Source organism: Arachis stenosperma, chromosome 2, assembly GCF_014773155.1.
Source record: "Arachis stenosperma cultivar V10309 chromosome 2, arast.V10309.gnm1.PFL2, whole genome shotgun sequence".
NCBI lineage: Eukaryota > Viridiplantae > Streptophyta > Magnoliopsida > Fabales > Fabaceae > Arachis > Arachis stenosperma.
In genome coordinates, this window is record NC_080378.1 from 10,208,953 (window position 1) to 10,227,798 (window position 18,846).

The following is an 18,846-nucleotide window of genomic DNA, read 5'->3' on the forward strand; positions in this document are numbered from 1 at the left end:
TAACTATTAGAGACGTTTGGAAAGATGGTCAATGGAATCTCCATGATGTTTTCTCTAACATTCCAGAAGATGTCAAACAGCGTTTGAATGCTTATCATCCAGATTTGAATGCTGGAGACTGGAGAGAGTTCGAGTTGGTCGTGGGGTATGGCATATTCTAGACTCTACTCAGCTAGGAGTGGGTACAGTTGGCTAGCCAAAAGAAAGTTTGACTGGAATGAGCATGATAATTGGTTGTGGGTATGGCAGCTGCATATTCCTGAGAAGTACAAGTTCTTGATTTGGCTCAGTCTTCATAATGCTATTCCTACGGCAAAGTTTCGTTGGATCGTGGCTTAGCTTTATCTAGCACCTGTCATCAGTATCAGAATAGTTCTGAATCCATTCTTTATTGTCTTTGGGAGTGCCCTAGTGCCAAGGAGGTCTGGAATCTTTTAGGCATGTATTCAGATAACTCGGATTTACGTTATTGGCTCTACTGAGGTGCAAGGAGTGGAGATATTTTTCTTTTCTTTTCGACCATCTGGTGGATTTGAAAAAGCAGGAATCATGACTTATTTAATATAGATGACTCTTGGAGTGCTAGTAAAGTGGTGAGTTTGATTCGTAGTTCAGTAAAGGAGCTCCACACTATTTTTTCTATGCATCAATCTTTGTCTCCTCCTTCGCTTTATTTGCATTGGGTTCCACCTCCAGTTCATTCTGTTAAATTGAATTTTGATGCTAGTTATTTTGCTCCTTTTGGCTATGCTGGTTTTGGTTGTATCATTCGCAATTCTGATGGATGTTGGTTGAAAGGTTGCATTGGAAAAGTCGAAGTGTGTAGTGTTCTTTTTGCTGAATTGTATGCAATTTGGAAAGGTTTACTTCTTACTTGGGATAGTGAATTTCGTGAGGTTATTTGTGAAACAGACTGTTTAGAAGCTCTTTTCCTGGTAAACCAAAGAATGCTTGGTAAGGATATTCCGGAATGGGATTTGGTAAAGCATATACAAGAGGTTATGAATTGGAATTGGAGAGTCTCTATTCTTTTAATTCAGAGGAATGCAAGTAGTGGTGCAGATTGTATGGCTAAAACAGCTGCTTCTGATGCGGACATTCACTCGAATTGGAATCAACCATGGAGTGAGCTTCAACATCTAATAGAATTAGATATGAACCTAGTAACCAATTAATTTGGTTTTGTCTCTATTTTTTTATTTCTTTTCTGTTTAGTCACAAAAAAATACACAAAGCTACCCCCTACTGTGATCCCGCGGACCGCTGGTGCACCGTGGAGGCGTGCGGGTTACATTGACACGGTCGGAACAATAAGACCGGTTTAATTCGAGTTTGACCGGTTCAATGCGGATCAAACTAGTTCTTCACGAGTCAATAGCAAAAATAATCAGACACTTAACCCAGACCGATTAAGAATTCGGTTCATTGGTTTTTCGGTCGAACCGGTCGGTCCAGCCCAAGTTTGATAACTATGCAATTAAGCCCAAAGCATCAACAAAGTAAATCATAATATTCCAGCAGCACAACATAACTACGTGATGGTGACCAAACGACGGCGACCATATGACAACCACACAAGGATCGGTGACCAGATGACAACCACATGAGAATCACAACGAGAAGAGGGCTTGGAAACTCAAAGCACGAGCACCAGACGAGGACGAAAGCTCCTGAGCGTGACGAACGTCGAGCTGACCTCAAGGAAGAAGCTGCAATCGGTGAGAGCGAACAAGGGTCGGAGGTGGCACTCCTTGCAGCGAACAAGAGTGAATTTTCAATTCTGAAGGAAAGAAAAAAGGAGAAAGGGGATGACATAAAACGGTGTCATTTGATGTAAACCGGTAGATTTTAGTTTGGTCCAACCAATTAGTTTTCAGCCGCTTCAGTAGTTCTCACACAGTTTTTAAAATGGTGGTTTTTTTAATAGACCGAATTGCAAAAGCTCTCAGTTCTTGGTCAAACCAATTCGACTGGCCGATCTGATCCAATTTTTAGAACTATGGTAATAAACTGCTGTAAACAAAGGAGTCTGCTAAAAAATACAGGGCGTTTGGCAGAGCTTACTTCTCATTTAGGCTTCGATAAATAGTTGGTAAAATTACATTTATGTCCTCTCAAATTATGCCATATTACACACTTATGACCTAACCTTTTCATGAGACTTAAAATTATAATTGGCATTTAACTAGACCTTGGAGTATTTTATTTGTCCCTATTTGATTTGATAAATTATTTTCATCACATTCATGACACCTATATTATTAGGAAAGTGAGTTTATGGCTTAAAAAATTATATTGTGACCTAACATAACCCCTTCGTTGAGTCAAGTATGTTTTTTAAACTATCCAAAACTCGAAAAATTTAGAATGAACACAAAGATCTAAATTGCACCCATTTTTATATCTTTCAAACACATTTCGAATACTATGCCTGGTACTTGGTTATGAGCATATCTCAGATACATAGTACTCGATTTGCGCATTTTTTACTTATCCGATTGCAACCGAGATGTACCTTTAACATAATTTTAGACACTATATCGGAGATAGAGTAAATTTCCATAATAGTCCCTGAGATTCGGGTCGTTACCCAATGTGATCCCTGAGATTCCAATTACACCATTATAATCCTCCAGATACGGCTCCAGGCACCATAATAGTCTCTAGACAATTTTCTGGTGATGAGTCATCAACAAGACGTTGACATGGCCTCATTTTGCCATGCTGGATGGTGCTAACAGCTAGTTGAGCTGGTACAGTTTCAATTTATACCCAATGTGGTCCCTCCCCCTATATTTAACCCTAAATTCCCAAAATGTTCAGTAATTTAATTTCTTCTTCTTCGTTCTTTTTCCATTCTTGTTGTTGCTGTTGTTCCTGGAGCTGGAAGTGAATATCCATGATGGGTGGTGGAAGCACTAGAGTTGGAAGCTCTGTTAGTTCACCGTGCAGTAGTCATCGGACGAGAACGCAAAGCAAGAGCAGAAGATCCGAGGTGCCGGAATGGTGCAGTTGCGGCTGCCGGCCAGTTCTCAGGTGGTTTGGGACAGATTCAAACCCAAATAAACTATTTTTTTGTTGTCCTAATTATAATGTGAGTTATCAGTATTACTTGTGTTGTTATGATTGCTCCTTCCTACCTGACTGTTCTTCTCTTATTCTTCTTCCCTGAAGTTTGAGCATGTTACATGTTTGCTTGATTACAGACAAGTGGAAAAAGATGGTGTGAGCTTTTTGTGTGGGCAGATACTGGACAGGATGAACCAGTTGAGAAACCAGAATCTTATGAAGATAATCATAAAGTGAAGATGAACTTTGATTGGAGGCTTGGGAGATTAGAAGAAGATGTCCAGAATCAAAAATTGGTTAACCAATTATTGGTATTAGTTGTGTCTGTATTGATTGTGTTAATTGTTATCCTGTATTGTAAAGCCTGAGTTAAAAGAGTTGGTGGTGTATTGACGAATTAGATTTTTGACGGTTTAGAATTTCACTAATGAAATCTCGTTGTAAAGTATAGTTTCTAAACCAAGCAATAATCCTTTCATACAAAAAATTGTTTGTCACTAGTACAAACCCCTAAAATTTATAAACCGAAGTATTGAACCTCGGGTCGTTCTCCCTAGGATTTACAATAAAGTGTCTTGTTATTGGTTGTGAGTTATTTTGGGGTTTTGATAAGAGGCATGAAAGATAAATGGCAAGAAAGTAAACTAAGGCCTAAAAAGGTCTTGACAAGAGTTGGTGGTCAAGGAGTTCTATCCTAATCACTAACCAAAATATGAGAATTGGCAAGGATTAATCTCATTAAATCATCCTCTAACTAGTAGTAACGAAAAGTCAAATGAGCTATATCAATCCTAGTCTATAAGTCCTAACTCTCCACTAATTCAATTAGTGAGAACTAGAGTCAATGGCTCCCAATCATCAATTACTTGGGCATTAGTAACTCAAGAGGTCCTAAATTACCTTTCCAAGCCAAGAGTATAAAATTCTACTCTAAAATCCAACCAAGCATTTCATCAAACACTTGGAAGGCACAAAAGAAAAGCATAGTAAATTGACAACAGGAATTAATTCTAATTACAATAGAATACAAAGAATTAACAACAACAATCAAGGAAATCACAATTATCATGAATTACCTCAAATTGCATTATTGAAAGAAAACAAATGAACAACAATCCATCCAAAATAAAATGGAGAATTACAATTATTAAAGCATCTCACTAGAATGAGGAAGAGGAGAAGATTAAGATTTGATAAAGGAGAAGTGGATTAAAGCATGAATTAAACCTAGATCTAAGAAGAGAGATTAACCTAAACCTAATCCTAATTCTAGAGAGAAGTGAGAATTTCTCTGTCTAAACTAACTCTAACTAATCCCAATTATGCTATATGGTAGAATGATGATCTTCCCCTCAATCCTTGATCCTTTTATTCTTTTCTCTCATTGATTGGCGCCAAAATGGGTTCAGAAACCCTTCCAAATCGCCAGGCACGTGTTGCTTTTAATGAAGTCATGTGCAGGCTTCGACGCGTGCGCGCACGGTACGCGTGCACGTCCCTGGCCGATTCTGCAATGTGCGCGCAAGCGCCTTGTGCGCGTGCGCGTGCTTGGCCGAGATCAATTCTTTGTCTTTTGTGCTTCTCTCCACTTGCATGCTTCCTTCCTTGCTCCTTTGATCCATGTCTAGCCTATCTCAACCTGAGATTACTAGCAAACACATCAAGGCATTTTATGGAATCAAAGAGGAATTAGAATTCATCAAAACAAGGCTTAAAAGGCATGTTTTTACACTTAAGCACAAATACGGGAGAGATTACAAAACCATGCCAATTCATAGGTTAAATGCGAGAAAAAGGTTATCAAAATACTCTAAATTCAATACAAGATAAACCCTAAAAATGGGGTTTATCATGTATACCCTATATTCAATGAATGAACAATATGTAAAATATGATAACATGATTATGGTATTAGAAACTATTGAATAGTGTTTGTTGATGGAATGTAAACTTGGATAACTCAATTAATTAAAACAGTAATATGCTAAAGAAGGCAACATAAGTGATTGAAAAGTAGCCAACACTAAATTAAGATAATGGTTCAAACTTAGAAGATAATTGTATTAAGATAATGGTTCAATTTAACATAGTTAGTCATATAACAAAAAGGGAAGCCATCTAACATGAGCATGTTAAACAAAGTTGCCTCAAAAGGGAGGACTTTACAGCAAAACATAAAGGATTATTTTTCCTTGTGTAGTCTTTGTCTAGCAAAAAGTATTAACATCAAAACAGATAGCCCTATACATATTAAGCTAAAGTCTTCAATTTCTTCTTTCTTGGAGCCTTAAATCTTGGAGTTGGGATGAACTTCATGTAATTGACAAGTTTTGTTGCAGTTCCTGAACTAGCACCCTGCATGGGATTCACTGGGACAGAAGTTGCTAGTGGAGAGGATCTTCTCCTTGGTGATAATTTTGAAGGCCTTTTTATTCCATGATCCTAGATAGAAATTATTTATATCACACATAAATGATGATTCACTTGAATCACAAAAAATTTAAGAAATGTAAATAGGAAGTTACCTTTTGAGAATCTTCTACATCAGAAGTAGTTGGCTGAGATATATCTATCTCTACAGGTTGTGCATCAGAAGTGGCTTGGCCAATCTCAGAAGTGGCTTGAGGCTGCTGAAGTTGCTGCTCAGATGCAGGGGCACCTCCTTCATTTTTCTTCTTCTTATTAGCCTCAGCAGCAGCAGCAGCAACTACAGCAGCTGCAGCAGCATCACAAGCTCTCTTCTTCTTACAACCTCTCTTTGTATGTCCTTTATCACCATAGAAACTACAAGTAAAAAGGCCCAACTGCCTCTTTAGATGAACATTATCTCTATTGTTACTCTGAGGCTTGGGATCAGCTTTAGACTTTTTAGATCCTCCACCACCCTTCTCATCAGCATCCATCCGTCTTTTCATCTGTAGTTTTTCAGGTTTCCTCTTTATTTTTGGTGCATGTGGCATGTTACATTCTTCTGCATGCTCCCATAATGGTTGTCCAGGAATTAGATTAATATGATAATTATATATTTTCCTGTATGACTCCATTGTTAGTAAGCAGTGACAAAAGTCTTCTGGTGGCTTGTTAACCTGAGACAGTGCAGCACATGCATGCACACAAGGAATACCTGCATACAAACAACAGCCACAACAACCATCGATTTTAGTCATATACCATTAGTCAGATTATTACTATAGCACAAGAACAACCACAACAACCATCGGTTTTAGTCATATACCATTAGTCATATTATTACTATAGCACAAGAACAATTATTATAGCAATGCAAATAACCTGTAAGCATCCAAAATTGGCAAGTGCATATTCTTTTTCCTAAGTTCGCCACATGATTAGTTGGGTGTCCATACACCTCAAACTTTTCATATCCGTTGTCCCCTGTCCAAATAGGCTTCCAATTCTTAGATTCTTTTCTAACTTTCTCCAGTCGACTCTTTATAACCGGTGTGAGCACTCCAGTGTGATTGTTTAGTTTGGCCTTGTACCTGGCTATGGTCCGCATTACGAACATTCGAACCTCCTCCAACAATGTTATAATGGGCTTGGCTCTTGCATCCTTGATCTTTGCATTGAACACCTTGCATACATTGTTACAAATACTATCCAACTTCGGCTTATGGCTGAATGCGCTTCTAGTCCATGCATCTCTTTGCCATTTATCTAAATATGCCCATGCATCTCATTCAGTCTTTTTATCTTGTCCATTCCATCCCTGAACTCTTGATGAGTTGTTGCCCTTGCACATTCCCACAAAGCCCCCTTAGTTGTAAATCCTTCCAATTCTTGTTAAAATTTCTCCACAAATGCCAGACGCAAAAACGATGGTGCACATTGGGCATCACCTCTTGCACTGCTGATATTAGTCCCTGCCAGTCATGGTCATTTAATAACACATAGTGTATTAGTCCCTGTCAATCATGGTCGATCACCATAACAGCCCCTAACATAATAATACCCTCCCCATAATAGTCCTTCACATTTAATACGAGTACACATAATAGTCCCTGACGTTTAATTCGATAGCCCATTGTAACTATGTACAATGGTAAAACAACACATATAGTAACTATCACATGTTAACAGCAATAATAGGCACACTAAGCATGCCAATCAACAATTCAGTCAAATAATTTGCAAACTAAATGAAACCTTTCTGCACTAATATAACATACAGTCAAATAACTTGCAAACTAAATAAAATCTTTCTGCACTAATATAGCATACATACTATCAAGTTATAAGTTTAACAATTCAGTCAAATAACTTGCAAACTAAATGAAACCTTTCTGCATTAATAAATTCAACATTTCAGCCAAATAAATTGTATTAATTCATTCACAACATAATTGTCATAACAACAATACCAGTTAACTAACTATTCAAAAAAAAAAAGAAAAATACATATACACAAAAATACACAAAAAATACACAAAAATATTTTTTCAAAAATACACAAAAAGTAAGCTATACAAATATATTTATATGTATGTGTATATACACGTTTGTATGTGTGTTATCATACATATATTTATTATATATTTTACATTTTAATATGTATTATATATAAATTAAATAATTGAATGACCACTTAAGTAATTGAATAACAAAATTCAGTTTTATGTGCTGTACCCTGTATGCGTCTGTTTCAATTTTTGTGACAATAAATCATATTCTAAATTGAAACAATATGTTTTGAAAAACTAAATAAGATTGTCTTTGGTTATTTTCATTTTTCTTAGTTATCTAAAAAACAAAAAACAAAATTGAAAACAAACGTGCACAACCATATATAGATAGGCCTAACTAAAGGATCAGTTTGTATTTTGCCCCCTGGTAACTGGCAAGTTGGCAATCCCATAATAAGTATGCAACAAATATAATATTGACTCGTAGCTAGACATGGAATTTTTATTTGAATATGTATGTTTCAAGTTTTATATCATATCATCTTCTACAAACTTAATAAAGAGTATACTTTTCTGGTAATATGTTGTTATTTATTTCTAATCTTCTAATAAAATTAAAATGGCTTAAGTTAAATAGATCTTTTAAAAATTCTCATCATTATACATAAGAATTGATAAGAGTTTTATCAAACAGATATTAGACATCAACAGATAAGAGTTTTATTAAACAGAACACTCATGACCATGAAACAACAGAGCATTATTTTCAAAAAGAGCATGACCATAATCAAAGAGAGCTTCTCATAAAACTCCAACCTAATCAAACCATAGAACCATAGTACCAGAAATAAAAAACCAAAATTCCAACCACACTCACAAGACAAGCATATACAAAAATCATCATGCATTGCAAAAAAAGAATAAAAAAATTACCTTTACAAATGGTAGCACCTCTTGTTTCTGACGCAGGAGGAAACAAGCGATGAAGTGAAACTTGATTTTGATGTCTTCTGACTGCAAAAATTTCAACCTCACCAAAGGAACCCTAAGGAAGTAAATTAAAAGAGATTATTTTCAAACAAAGCATGACCATAATCAAACAGATCATCTCATGAAACCCCAACCTAATCAAACCCTAGAACCATAGTAACGGAACAAAAAAAACCATAATTTCAACCACACTAACAACACAAGCATATACAAAAATCATCATGCATTGCAAAAAAAAGAATAAAAAAAAATTATCTTTACAAATGGCAGAACCTCTTGTTTCTGATGCAGGAGAAAACGAACGATGAAGTAAAACTTGATTTTGATATCTTCTGACTATAAGAATTTCAATCTCACCAAAGGAACCCTAACGTAATGGCATTCATGAAGAAAGGAGGAAGAAGAAGAAGAAAAGAAGAAGACATAGAGTGGAAGTGGAGAAGACAGGTGAAGAGATAGTGTGTTTTTGATAAAGCGCGTTTCATATTTTTTTTGGGCCAAACGACGACGTTTTTGTCAAATTGGGGCGCCAACCCAAAACGCCAACGTTTTGGCTTAATCCAACGTGGCAACTTCGTGACACATCAGATCGTCGGTGATGATTCGTCACCGAAAAACTGTCCAGGGACTATTATGGTGCCCGGAGTCGTATCTGGAGGATTATAATGGTGCAATTGAGATCTCAGGGATCACATTGGATAATGATCCGAATCTCAAGGACTATTATGGGAATTTACTCATCGGAAATATGATATATTATGCACATGGATCAATACTTTATAGATTACACAATTTTATAAATATTATATTTAAATTATTTGAATAAAAAAAATCTCCAACGATGAACGTACACTTTTTTCCCATCACTTGTGTGTGCAACTAACAAATTCATAAAAGTGGTAAGAATTTCATCATGATTGGTGAGAAATCCTGAGCCATGTTATGTTGTCTGGGAAGTGGGAGAAAAAAATAAATTAAAAATTGAAGAGAATCATATCCACAAGTACCACCAGTGAAGTCAATGGTGTTTTATTCCTAGTCTTTAAGTCGTCTTCTTCTCTAGTTCTCTTATCTATAACATTACTCTAGTCTCAAACATCCTAGTACAAATCAGAATCAATATTCATCGTTACAATGATGTCTAAAGACATTACTAGTTTTGATCCAAAACAAGCATCAGTGCCCATATCATACCCACTCAAGACATTGAAGGAGCTTGAGTCTCGCTCCTACTTAGACTCGTTTCCCTATCCTTTCAACAAAGCCTCTGTTCCCCTTATTCAAACTCCAACTTCTTCTTCTAAGCGTGGCAAAATTCTAGTGTGCCATGACATGGCTGGTGGGTATTTGGATGATAAGTATGTCCAAGGAGGGACCAATTCTGATGCCTACTCCTTGTGGCATTGGTATCTAATTGATTCCTTTGTCTACTTCTCTCATAATCTTGTCGCTAGGAGTGTATATGGACCGGATGAAATTGAGTTTGATGTGATCTATATCCGACTCGAAATATGTACCGGGTCTATTTTTGAGACCCGAATCTGACCCTAAACCCGATAAAACCTATACCCTTTCGGACTATAATTATACCGGATAAAAATCGGTAAAAACCGGGCCGTTAACATTATATTACCTTGATACCTTCTTGTAAGTTAGCATATAAAAATATCCAAATTTTCAAGACTCCAACCATTATTTGACATGGTAAAATTCAATTAGAAAAATATAACAAGAACCAACTCTTCTCTAAAATTAAAGCATAACCATAATCAATACTAATATTGTCTAATAACACCAAATATTTAAATCAATACAAATAACACAATATTATGCATTAGTCTAAAGTCTTATGCATTTTAAATATAAAACATTAATTTATAGTCTTATATATAATGACTAATAATACAAAATATTAAGGTTTACAATACTTAAATTCCACATAATAATAACCACCATCCATCACTAATAATATAAAATATTTATTGTGTATAGTGACCGGGCCACCGAACCGATTTCGGATGACCCAAGTTATGACTCGGACCCAACCCGAAATAATGATCGGGTCTATTTTTGAGACCCTTATTCGACGCTAAACCCAATAAAATCACACCAAATTAACCCCTAAAATATTTGGAATCAAACCGAATTTTCAAACCGGACCGGACCATGCTCACCCCTACTTGTCACTCTTCCTCCTGTTACTTGGACTAACACAGCTCATCGCCATGCTGTCAAGGTATGCATACAAATTTTCATTTTTATATGAGTATTTACGTGTATTTATCTAACAATTTAAATTTTGAGATAAATAATTTTATAATATAATATTAAAATTTTTTATGATTAAAATATTTAGAGTTCAATTTTTATTGTTTTTAAGTACTATTTATATGTCCGTAACTAACAGTTTAAAAAAAATTCTCTAAAATGAAATAATTATAAAGTTATAAAATAAGAAGATTTAATTCTTATTAAATTTATAATAATTTATTATCTTAATTTAACGGTGATTAGACTCTTATTTTTTTCACATAGTGTTAGGCTTCGATGGATGGCTGATAAAATTACATTTTTATCCTCTCAAATTATGCCATATTATATACCTATGACTTAACCTTTTCATGATATACTTGGCATTTAACCTTTGGAGTTTGGAGTAATTTATCCCTATCTAATTTGATAAGTTATTTTTCTTCAAATTCATGATACCTATTTTATTAGGAAAATAAGTTTAGGGCTTAAAAAACACTATATTGTGATGTTCTGTCAACATTTTTTTTAGACTAATTTGTCAATGTGATACATTTTTTTTTTTGAAGTATATTATGATATTATTATTTTTAAATTATTTATTCATGTATCATTCTATTAATTATTTTATTTATTTTATGAATTATATACTAATTTTTATATTAAATTATTCATTTATTTACAAATAATTTAAAAATGATAGTATTTTCGTAATAAATACATGCATATTTTTGCTAGGAAACTGAAACATAATTGTTTTTTGAAAACCTTTGACTGGAGTAATAACATTTTTTGGTAATCGATTCAATAATTTATATAGTAGTACTCAAATTATTGCAGCTAAATATGGAGGTAGACTTGGACAGTGTTCAGATTCCTAATCTGAAAGAGTTTGTCAACCATTTAACATTAACCATGCATTCTTCGGTGCCTGGATCACTATTAATTTGGTGAGTATTAATTTCAAGGTGAAAAGATCACCATTTCTTTTTATTTTCTTCACATTGATTAATGATGCCGCCTAAAATTGATGCTCATACTTTAGTTTTCATATTCATGTAGGTACGACAGCTGATGGTAGCTTAAATTATCAGAATCAACTAAATAAATACAATAAGCCTTTCTTTGATATATGTGATGGAATATTTGCCAATTATTCCTCGGAGGTAATCCTTATGCTCATACAATACATTATGATGTTTAAGTTTTTTTTTTTTGGTATTTGCTTCCGAATTACGATAAATTTATACGTACTGATATAATAAAAATGTGGATAAATTAGAACATACCATGTGGATTATGTTTTTTACGTTAATAATTAATTTTTTTTAAATACATATCATATTAATACTTTTACTAAATTATCTTTATACTTTAATAAAAATAAAAAATAAATTTTATTTAATTTTAATAAAATGACTCAAGTATCCTTTTCTTTTGTATTGGACAAAACAAATCCTAATCCTTTTAATTTAATCAAAATTTAATTAACTTTAGTTTCATAATTTTATATCTGAATCAATTTAAAAGTCAAAATCAAAATACATTTTATTATTCATATACACTAAAATTACTTTGTTTCTAATGAACCCTAATCTAATTTCTCCTACCCCATTCATACCAAAAATAAATAAAACATATCTAAAAAATTGTTATCCATGTAAACTTTTAGGTAATGTTTGTTTTCAAAGATTGGGAAATTGAAAGTTTGAAAGTTTGTTTTCAGTATTGTGTTAGTTGGCTAGCGACGGTAACTAAAATTCCAATCCCAAGACATAAAATTTCAGGACACGAGACTAAAATTTTTTAAAACGGAAACTGAAACTTTGATAACATTTCTTCTCAAAAACACTTTTATTTAACTTTTCAAATTCCAAATCTACCCATCAATTTTCATATTTATCTTTCACAGAACATAATATTGAGACATAACACTGTCCAATACATTTTACACCAACGCAATATAGAGACTTAATTTAGTCTTTGTCTCTCAGCCTTTGTCTTCCAATCTTATTCTCTCAATTTTAGTCCCCCTGCCAAACACAGCCTTATCGCTCGTCTTCATTCATGTTGTATTCACCAAGTTGTTGGATGTCGTCTTCAGGAACCAGAGCTATTTAATTTATTTTGAGTTTATTCTTTTCATTTTTGTTTTGTTTAACTTTATAATGTCTTATGTTGCTGTGTATACTCGATCTGGCTAAATTAGTTCCCGCGTATGCAAATTACCTATGGAACTGTAGGTAACAAAGTGGATGTTAAGCAAAGGTCAAGTAGGACTATGGGAAGCTATTTCACATTATTGAATGCATTAGCGGAAGATGATCGAATCGAAGAAGCTGAAGAGCTTTGGACGAAGTTATTAATGCAGTATATGGAAAGCTTGCCTCGTAAATTCTTTGATAAAATGATATCTATCTACTACAAGAGAGGCATGTGTGACAAGATGTTTGAGGTATTATTCTTATTTGTGATTTTATGTCTATATAAATAATTTGCACCTTTATAATCTGCTTACTAGTAATGAAATTCCTAAATTCTAGGATATTACTTGTTCAACCGGTGAAAATCAGTGAAATATATTGAGGAGAAAATTTATCACAGACAAAAGAGAAATGGTAATTACAAGAATAGAAGATAAATAAAATTCAAGAGTTAGAGGAAGTTTGATGAACAATTCAACCAGGACGCCAATGCAAGAACCATGGAATCTAAACAAATATCAGATGATTCATTAGAGACTAAGGAACATTTCTTTTTAAGAGTTTAATACGATATTAAAGCAAAAATAATACAATAATTAACTAAAAACGTTAAATAAATAAATATTGAATAGGCTGGTCAAGCATACATAAAATTATCTTAGATTTCAACAAAACAGAGATCCACCCCTACTAGAGAACTATTTTATGCTCTACTGTCTCCACTTTCCTCCTCTTCCACTCCTCCCTCTGCCACCTTTTTTCCCATGAGGACGCCTTCCTCCACCCCTGCCGTCTAATGCCTTGTTCTGATCAGATTTTATTTGCATCTCTTCTGGCAATGGAAGAATATGATCAACACACTTCCGGAAGCTGAAATCTTCACAAGTGTTGTCCTCCCTGATGAGGAAGAAGCACCTGCTCTTGTAGATCGGATGATTGCGGACTTGGAAGGCAGAGATCCCTACACCAATCTTCTTGTGGGACTCAACATGCCCTTTCTTAAGCAACTCCAACAACACAAGATGTTCATACTGATACATAAAAGAAAGTCATTAATGATTCAGTAACATGTACACCTTCAGAACTCAGAATCTGGATACATTTCAATCACCAATTTAAACATTCAATAATTCAATAACTTCATGCAAATATGCAGTGAAACTCTGTTGCCAAAACTACCGCACTGAATATCAAATCAAGAATGCATGCATTGAAACAACTGGTTCTTCTAATGCATAGGTAAGGCTGCTCGGCCCTCCTAAATCTTTAATGTCTTAATAGAAAGATTCGAAAATCCAAGTGAAAATGAAAGAGTTCAGGAATGTCCACAAAGTATAAACATAAATTGGATATAATATAGGTAATCAATCAGTGAATGAAGGTATATAAAACACTTTGAAAAGAAAGTTAACAGGCCTAAACAGAACCAAATTTGGGCAAAGTTCTTTCAATGCTCAGAGTGACATGTATAATATTTTTTAACCTCTGGACCCTCCCTTGAGAAAACTATAATCTGCAACAACCTGCGAAACTTTACCTAAATTTTGCTCCAAATATTAGCCGAACTCAATCGATGTCATTCACAGATTCAACTAATCATAAATAAAATGAATCGCGATATTCCATTTTGTTTTGGGTATACCTTGTTGATGTTGAGATGGTGAGGCCAAAGATGAAGGAAGTTGTAGAAGTAATTGAACATGTCAGAGGAAGACTGGAAGCTCTTGGGCCCCAACTTCACGGCTTCTTCTGATCCTTTGGGTTCGTCAATCTTCTCCAAGCGTTGTTCCTCTACGGACTTCTCCTCAGTCTCCACCTTCTGCTTCTTCGGAGCGACAACCTCCTCCTCCTTCGCTGCTTCTTCTTGTTGGGCATCCTCTCTGGGTCGCTTCTGGTTCGGGTCGGCGACATTGTCGTCCTTCTCGAGCTCCATGTCGACAGCTGCGGCGCTGGGATCGACGGGTTCCGGTGCGGTGCCTTCTGCCATTTGCGTTACGGTTTTGAGAGAAAAATAAAACCCTAAATCGATTCAAAATTGTAACGGTGAGGACTCAAATGTGGTAACTGCAAGAGAGAGTGGAAGCACCACTCCCTTTTTATATTAGGCTCCGTCATGACTTGGTACTCAGAACTTCAGAAGAGATTTAAAAATTAATATTAGTTAATTAAAAATTATTTCTCTAATATTGGTCAATTTCTTCATTGTAAATTTTGTTCTAGCTTCTAACCGCCTTGTTTGATAGTTTAAAGTTAGGCCTTATTGTTTAAAATTTAAGATAAAAAATAATTTAAAACTTAATTAATATTAATTAAAAAATTACTATTCTTATACTAATTATTTTAAATATCTGTATAACATATAATTAATAGTGGATTTTCTTTTTATTTTAGCATGGAAATATCGGTTTTGAGTAAAGAATTCATCGAATCTAAATACTAATTTTGGTGTGGTTTAGATTGAAGGATTTTTTTTAAATCCGATCCGATTCATCCAATTTCAAACGATTTGTATTGGATTGGATTGGATTTGCGTTTTGTAAATTAAAAAAATTAAATGCATATAATAAATTTTATCATCAAATTTTAAATAATCAACAATGATATAACAAGTCTCAACAATATCTTAAAAAACTAACGATAACATAACAATAAAAATAAAATTATAGATTAGTTAAAATAAATAAATAAAACACTTTGTGAACATAAAATATTTATTAAATAATAATAATACATAGATAATATAAAAATGTATAACAAATTGAACATGTTATAAGTATAATTGTAAATATAATAATAAAATAATAATATTATAGCACATTGTGCTGTTTGGATTGGATTGGATCGGTTATGAAAAGTATATCCGAAATCCAATCCGATTTAGTAGTTTGCAAAAAATAGAATCCAATCAAATTCGAATTAGTACGGTTATTTAGATTGGATTGGATAAACAGTTTAATTTAAATCGGTTTGAATTTGAACATCCATCATATATAGTAGTGTTCGGAAATTTTTAATAAGATAAAATACATTTAACAATATTTTATCTTATTTTTAAAATTAAATTTTAATTTATTCGATAACTTGATTTTTGTTTTCTTATGTTATTTAAAATTAATTTAATATTATCTATTTGTATTAGATATAGATATAGATAAATATCTTTCAAATATTATTTTAAAATGCTAAAAGATAGATTTATTTTGAACTACTTATTAATTTAATATTTAAATAATTCCCTTCAGGATCCCCTATATATATAAGCATCATAGTCTTTCCATTCTTTCTCCGGTGTGATCTCAAATCAACTACAAACCTAACACTAGTTCTTTCCTTTCTTTTCTCTTAGTCATATTTCTCCCTCATCACCAGTGATTCCTTTTTTGTTCTCCCTTGTTAGCAACTCAAAGGGTTCTGTCCCATTCCATTCAGCCATCGAATATTACAATGGCCGGTGGACTCATTGGAAAGGGCACTGCCAATGGGAAGCAATATCCGGGAAAACTGACTTTCCGAGTTTTTGTAACGTGCATGGTTGCTGCATTTGGAGGACTAATTTTTGGATATGATCTTGGCATTTCGGGTGGAGTTACATCGATGGATCCTTTTCTGAAGAAATTTTTCCCAGACGTGTATGCAAAGGAGATGAACATGAAGCCATCTGACAATCAGTATTGCAGGTTTGACAGCCAGATTTTGACACTCTTTACATCCTCCCTGTATCTGGCTGCTCTCGTGGCATCACTCTGCGCGTCTTCCATCACTCGAATCTTTGGAAGGCGTCTTACCATGTTGTCCGGCGGTATTCTGTTTCTCGCCGGTGCCGGTTTCAATGCCTTTGCTCAGAAAGTCTGGATGCTCATTGTTGGTCGCATGTTGCTTGGCTTCGGAATCGGATGTGCCAATCAGTCTGTTCCAATCTATGTCTCGGAGGTTGCTCCTTACAAATACAGAGGAGCCCTTAACATGATGTTCCAATTGGCCATCACCATTGGAATCTTTGTCGCCAACGTCCTCAACTATTTCTTCGCCAAGATGAAGAACGGTGAAGGCTGGCGTTACAGCTTGGGTTTCGCGGCTGTCCCGGCCGTCATGATCATCATCGGCGCAATCTTTCTCCCCGACTCGCCGAGCTCCTTGATCGAGCGTGGAAAAGATGACAAAGCCAAGCAAGAGCTGATCAAGATTAGAGGAACCAGTGATGTGGACGAAGAGTTCAAGGACCTTGTTGAGGCGAGTCAATCGTCCATGGCAGTGAAACACCCATGGGCTACTCTGTTGAAGAGGCATTATAGGCCTCAGCTCGTGATGGCCATAGCCATTCCTTTCTTCCAGCAGCTCACCGGCATGAATGTGATTACTTTCTATGCTCCGGTTTTGTTCAGAACAATTGGTTTTGGCAGCAACGCTTCTCTTATGTCTTCCATGATCACCGGTGGCTTTAATGCGCTTGCTACCTTTGTTTCAATCTTCACCGTTGATAAAGTTGGAAGGCGCAAGCTCTTTCTCGAAGGCGGTGCTCAGATGTTTATCTGTCAGATTGTGATAACCGCCGCGATAGCAAGTAAATTTGGAGTGGATGGAAATCCAGGAATGTTGCCAATATGGTATGCGTTCTTTGTGGTGGGATTTATATGCATCTATGTGATGGGATTTGCATGGTCATGGGGTCCTCTTGGATGGTTGGTTCCCAGCGAGATATTTCCCCTTGAAGTCAGATCTGCAGCTCAAAGTATCAATGTGTCGGTTAATATGATTTTCACTTTTGCCATTGCTCAAGTATTCACCTCCATGCTCTGTCACATGAAATTTGGCCTCTTTATCTTCTTTGCTTGCTTTGTTTTGGTTATGAGCGGTTTTATCTATAAGTTTCTTCCAGAGACCAAAGGAGTTCCCATTGAAGAGATGTCTGTTGTGTGGCAAAATCATTCTTATTGGAAGAAATTTGTCAAATCTGCAAGTGAAGAAGCTAATGCCAAAGTGGATAACTCATGTTAATTAGATCCTTTAAGATAGTTTCAATTTTAGCTTGAGTTTGTCTATAGTTGGTTCTCTAAACTTTTTCTTTTAATTAGAAAGTAAATAGTGACTTAGACTTTACAGTTTTTTAAGATTTCTTTTCTATTTTAATAAATAATTCACTTGTTATTAAGTTTTGGATAAATTTACATAAATAAAATGAGTAGATTCAAATTTACTTTATTATAACAATTGAAAATGCTTTACATATCTATGTAAACAGCAATACTCTACGGGCGGATTACACATTTATATATAAATCGCTAAATCGCTAACGAAATTTATGTATAATTCACTGCATCCTAACGGATTATAAATGCGAATAATCATACATAATTCGCTGTATTTCTTCGTCGGATTATGAACAAACTAAATACTGGAATTCGCTATTGGCTATTTACGAACATATGAGGTCAATACATAGAATGACAAATTCACAGTGTCAAAAAAAAATAGCAAAAAAAGAAAATATAAAAATGACAAATTTTTATGATTATTTTGTTTTTATTTTTTGTTAAATTTTTGGTGATATTGTACAATTTTATAATTGTTCTTGTATATTATTATTATTATTATTATTATTATTATTATTATTAGTGATTCCGTTAGATAGAACAAATTAAACAAAAAAAACTAACCATAAATAATAATAATAATAGTGAATGAACCAGTGTGATGTACGGAAATAAATCATTTGGGCTTAATGATACAATAATTTATGATTACTTTCCATAAAAATTGATTTAAAGAAAGAATGCTTCATCATAATAATATATGAATGCTCCTTTCTTAAACCAAATTTGCATTCATGAAGATACTTAGTCAAAATCTTAGCAGAACTTTTTAAACAATATGTCATGTGTCACCAAAAAATCTTATAGGTTTGGGTGCTGTAA

At 34.4% G+C, this 18,846-nt stretch overlaps 2 protein-coding genes across 2 annotated transcripts; one reads left to right on the plus strand and one right to left on the minus strand.

The window, feature by feature from the left end:
* Positions 1-13,443: 13,443 nt before the first annotated feature.
* On the minus strand, positions 13,444-14,989 carry LOC130961778 (protein EMBRYO DEFECTIVE 514-like). Its single transcript, XM_057887783.1, has 2 exons — positions 14,577-14,989; positions 13,444-13,965 (listed from the first exon to the last, which is right to left on the minus strand). Exons 1-2 carry the CDS (start codon positions 14,919-14,921, stop codon positions 13,645-13,647), a joined length of 666 nt encoding a protein of 221 aa, XP_057743766.1. The 5' UTR covers positions 14,922-14,989; the 3' UTR covers positions 13,444-13,644.
* A 1,389-nt stretch (positions 14,990-16,378) lies between these two features.
* On the plus strand, positions 16,379-17,929 carry LOC130962526 (sugar carrier protein C-like). The gene has a single exon (XM_057888731.1). The coding sequence runs from the start codon at positions 16,379-16,381 to the stop codon at positions 17,927-17,929; it is 1,551 nt and encodes a 516-aa protein (XP_057744714.1).
* The last annotated feature ends 917 nt before the right edge of the window (positions 17,930-18,846 follow it).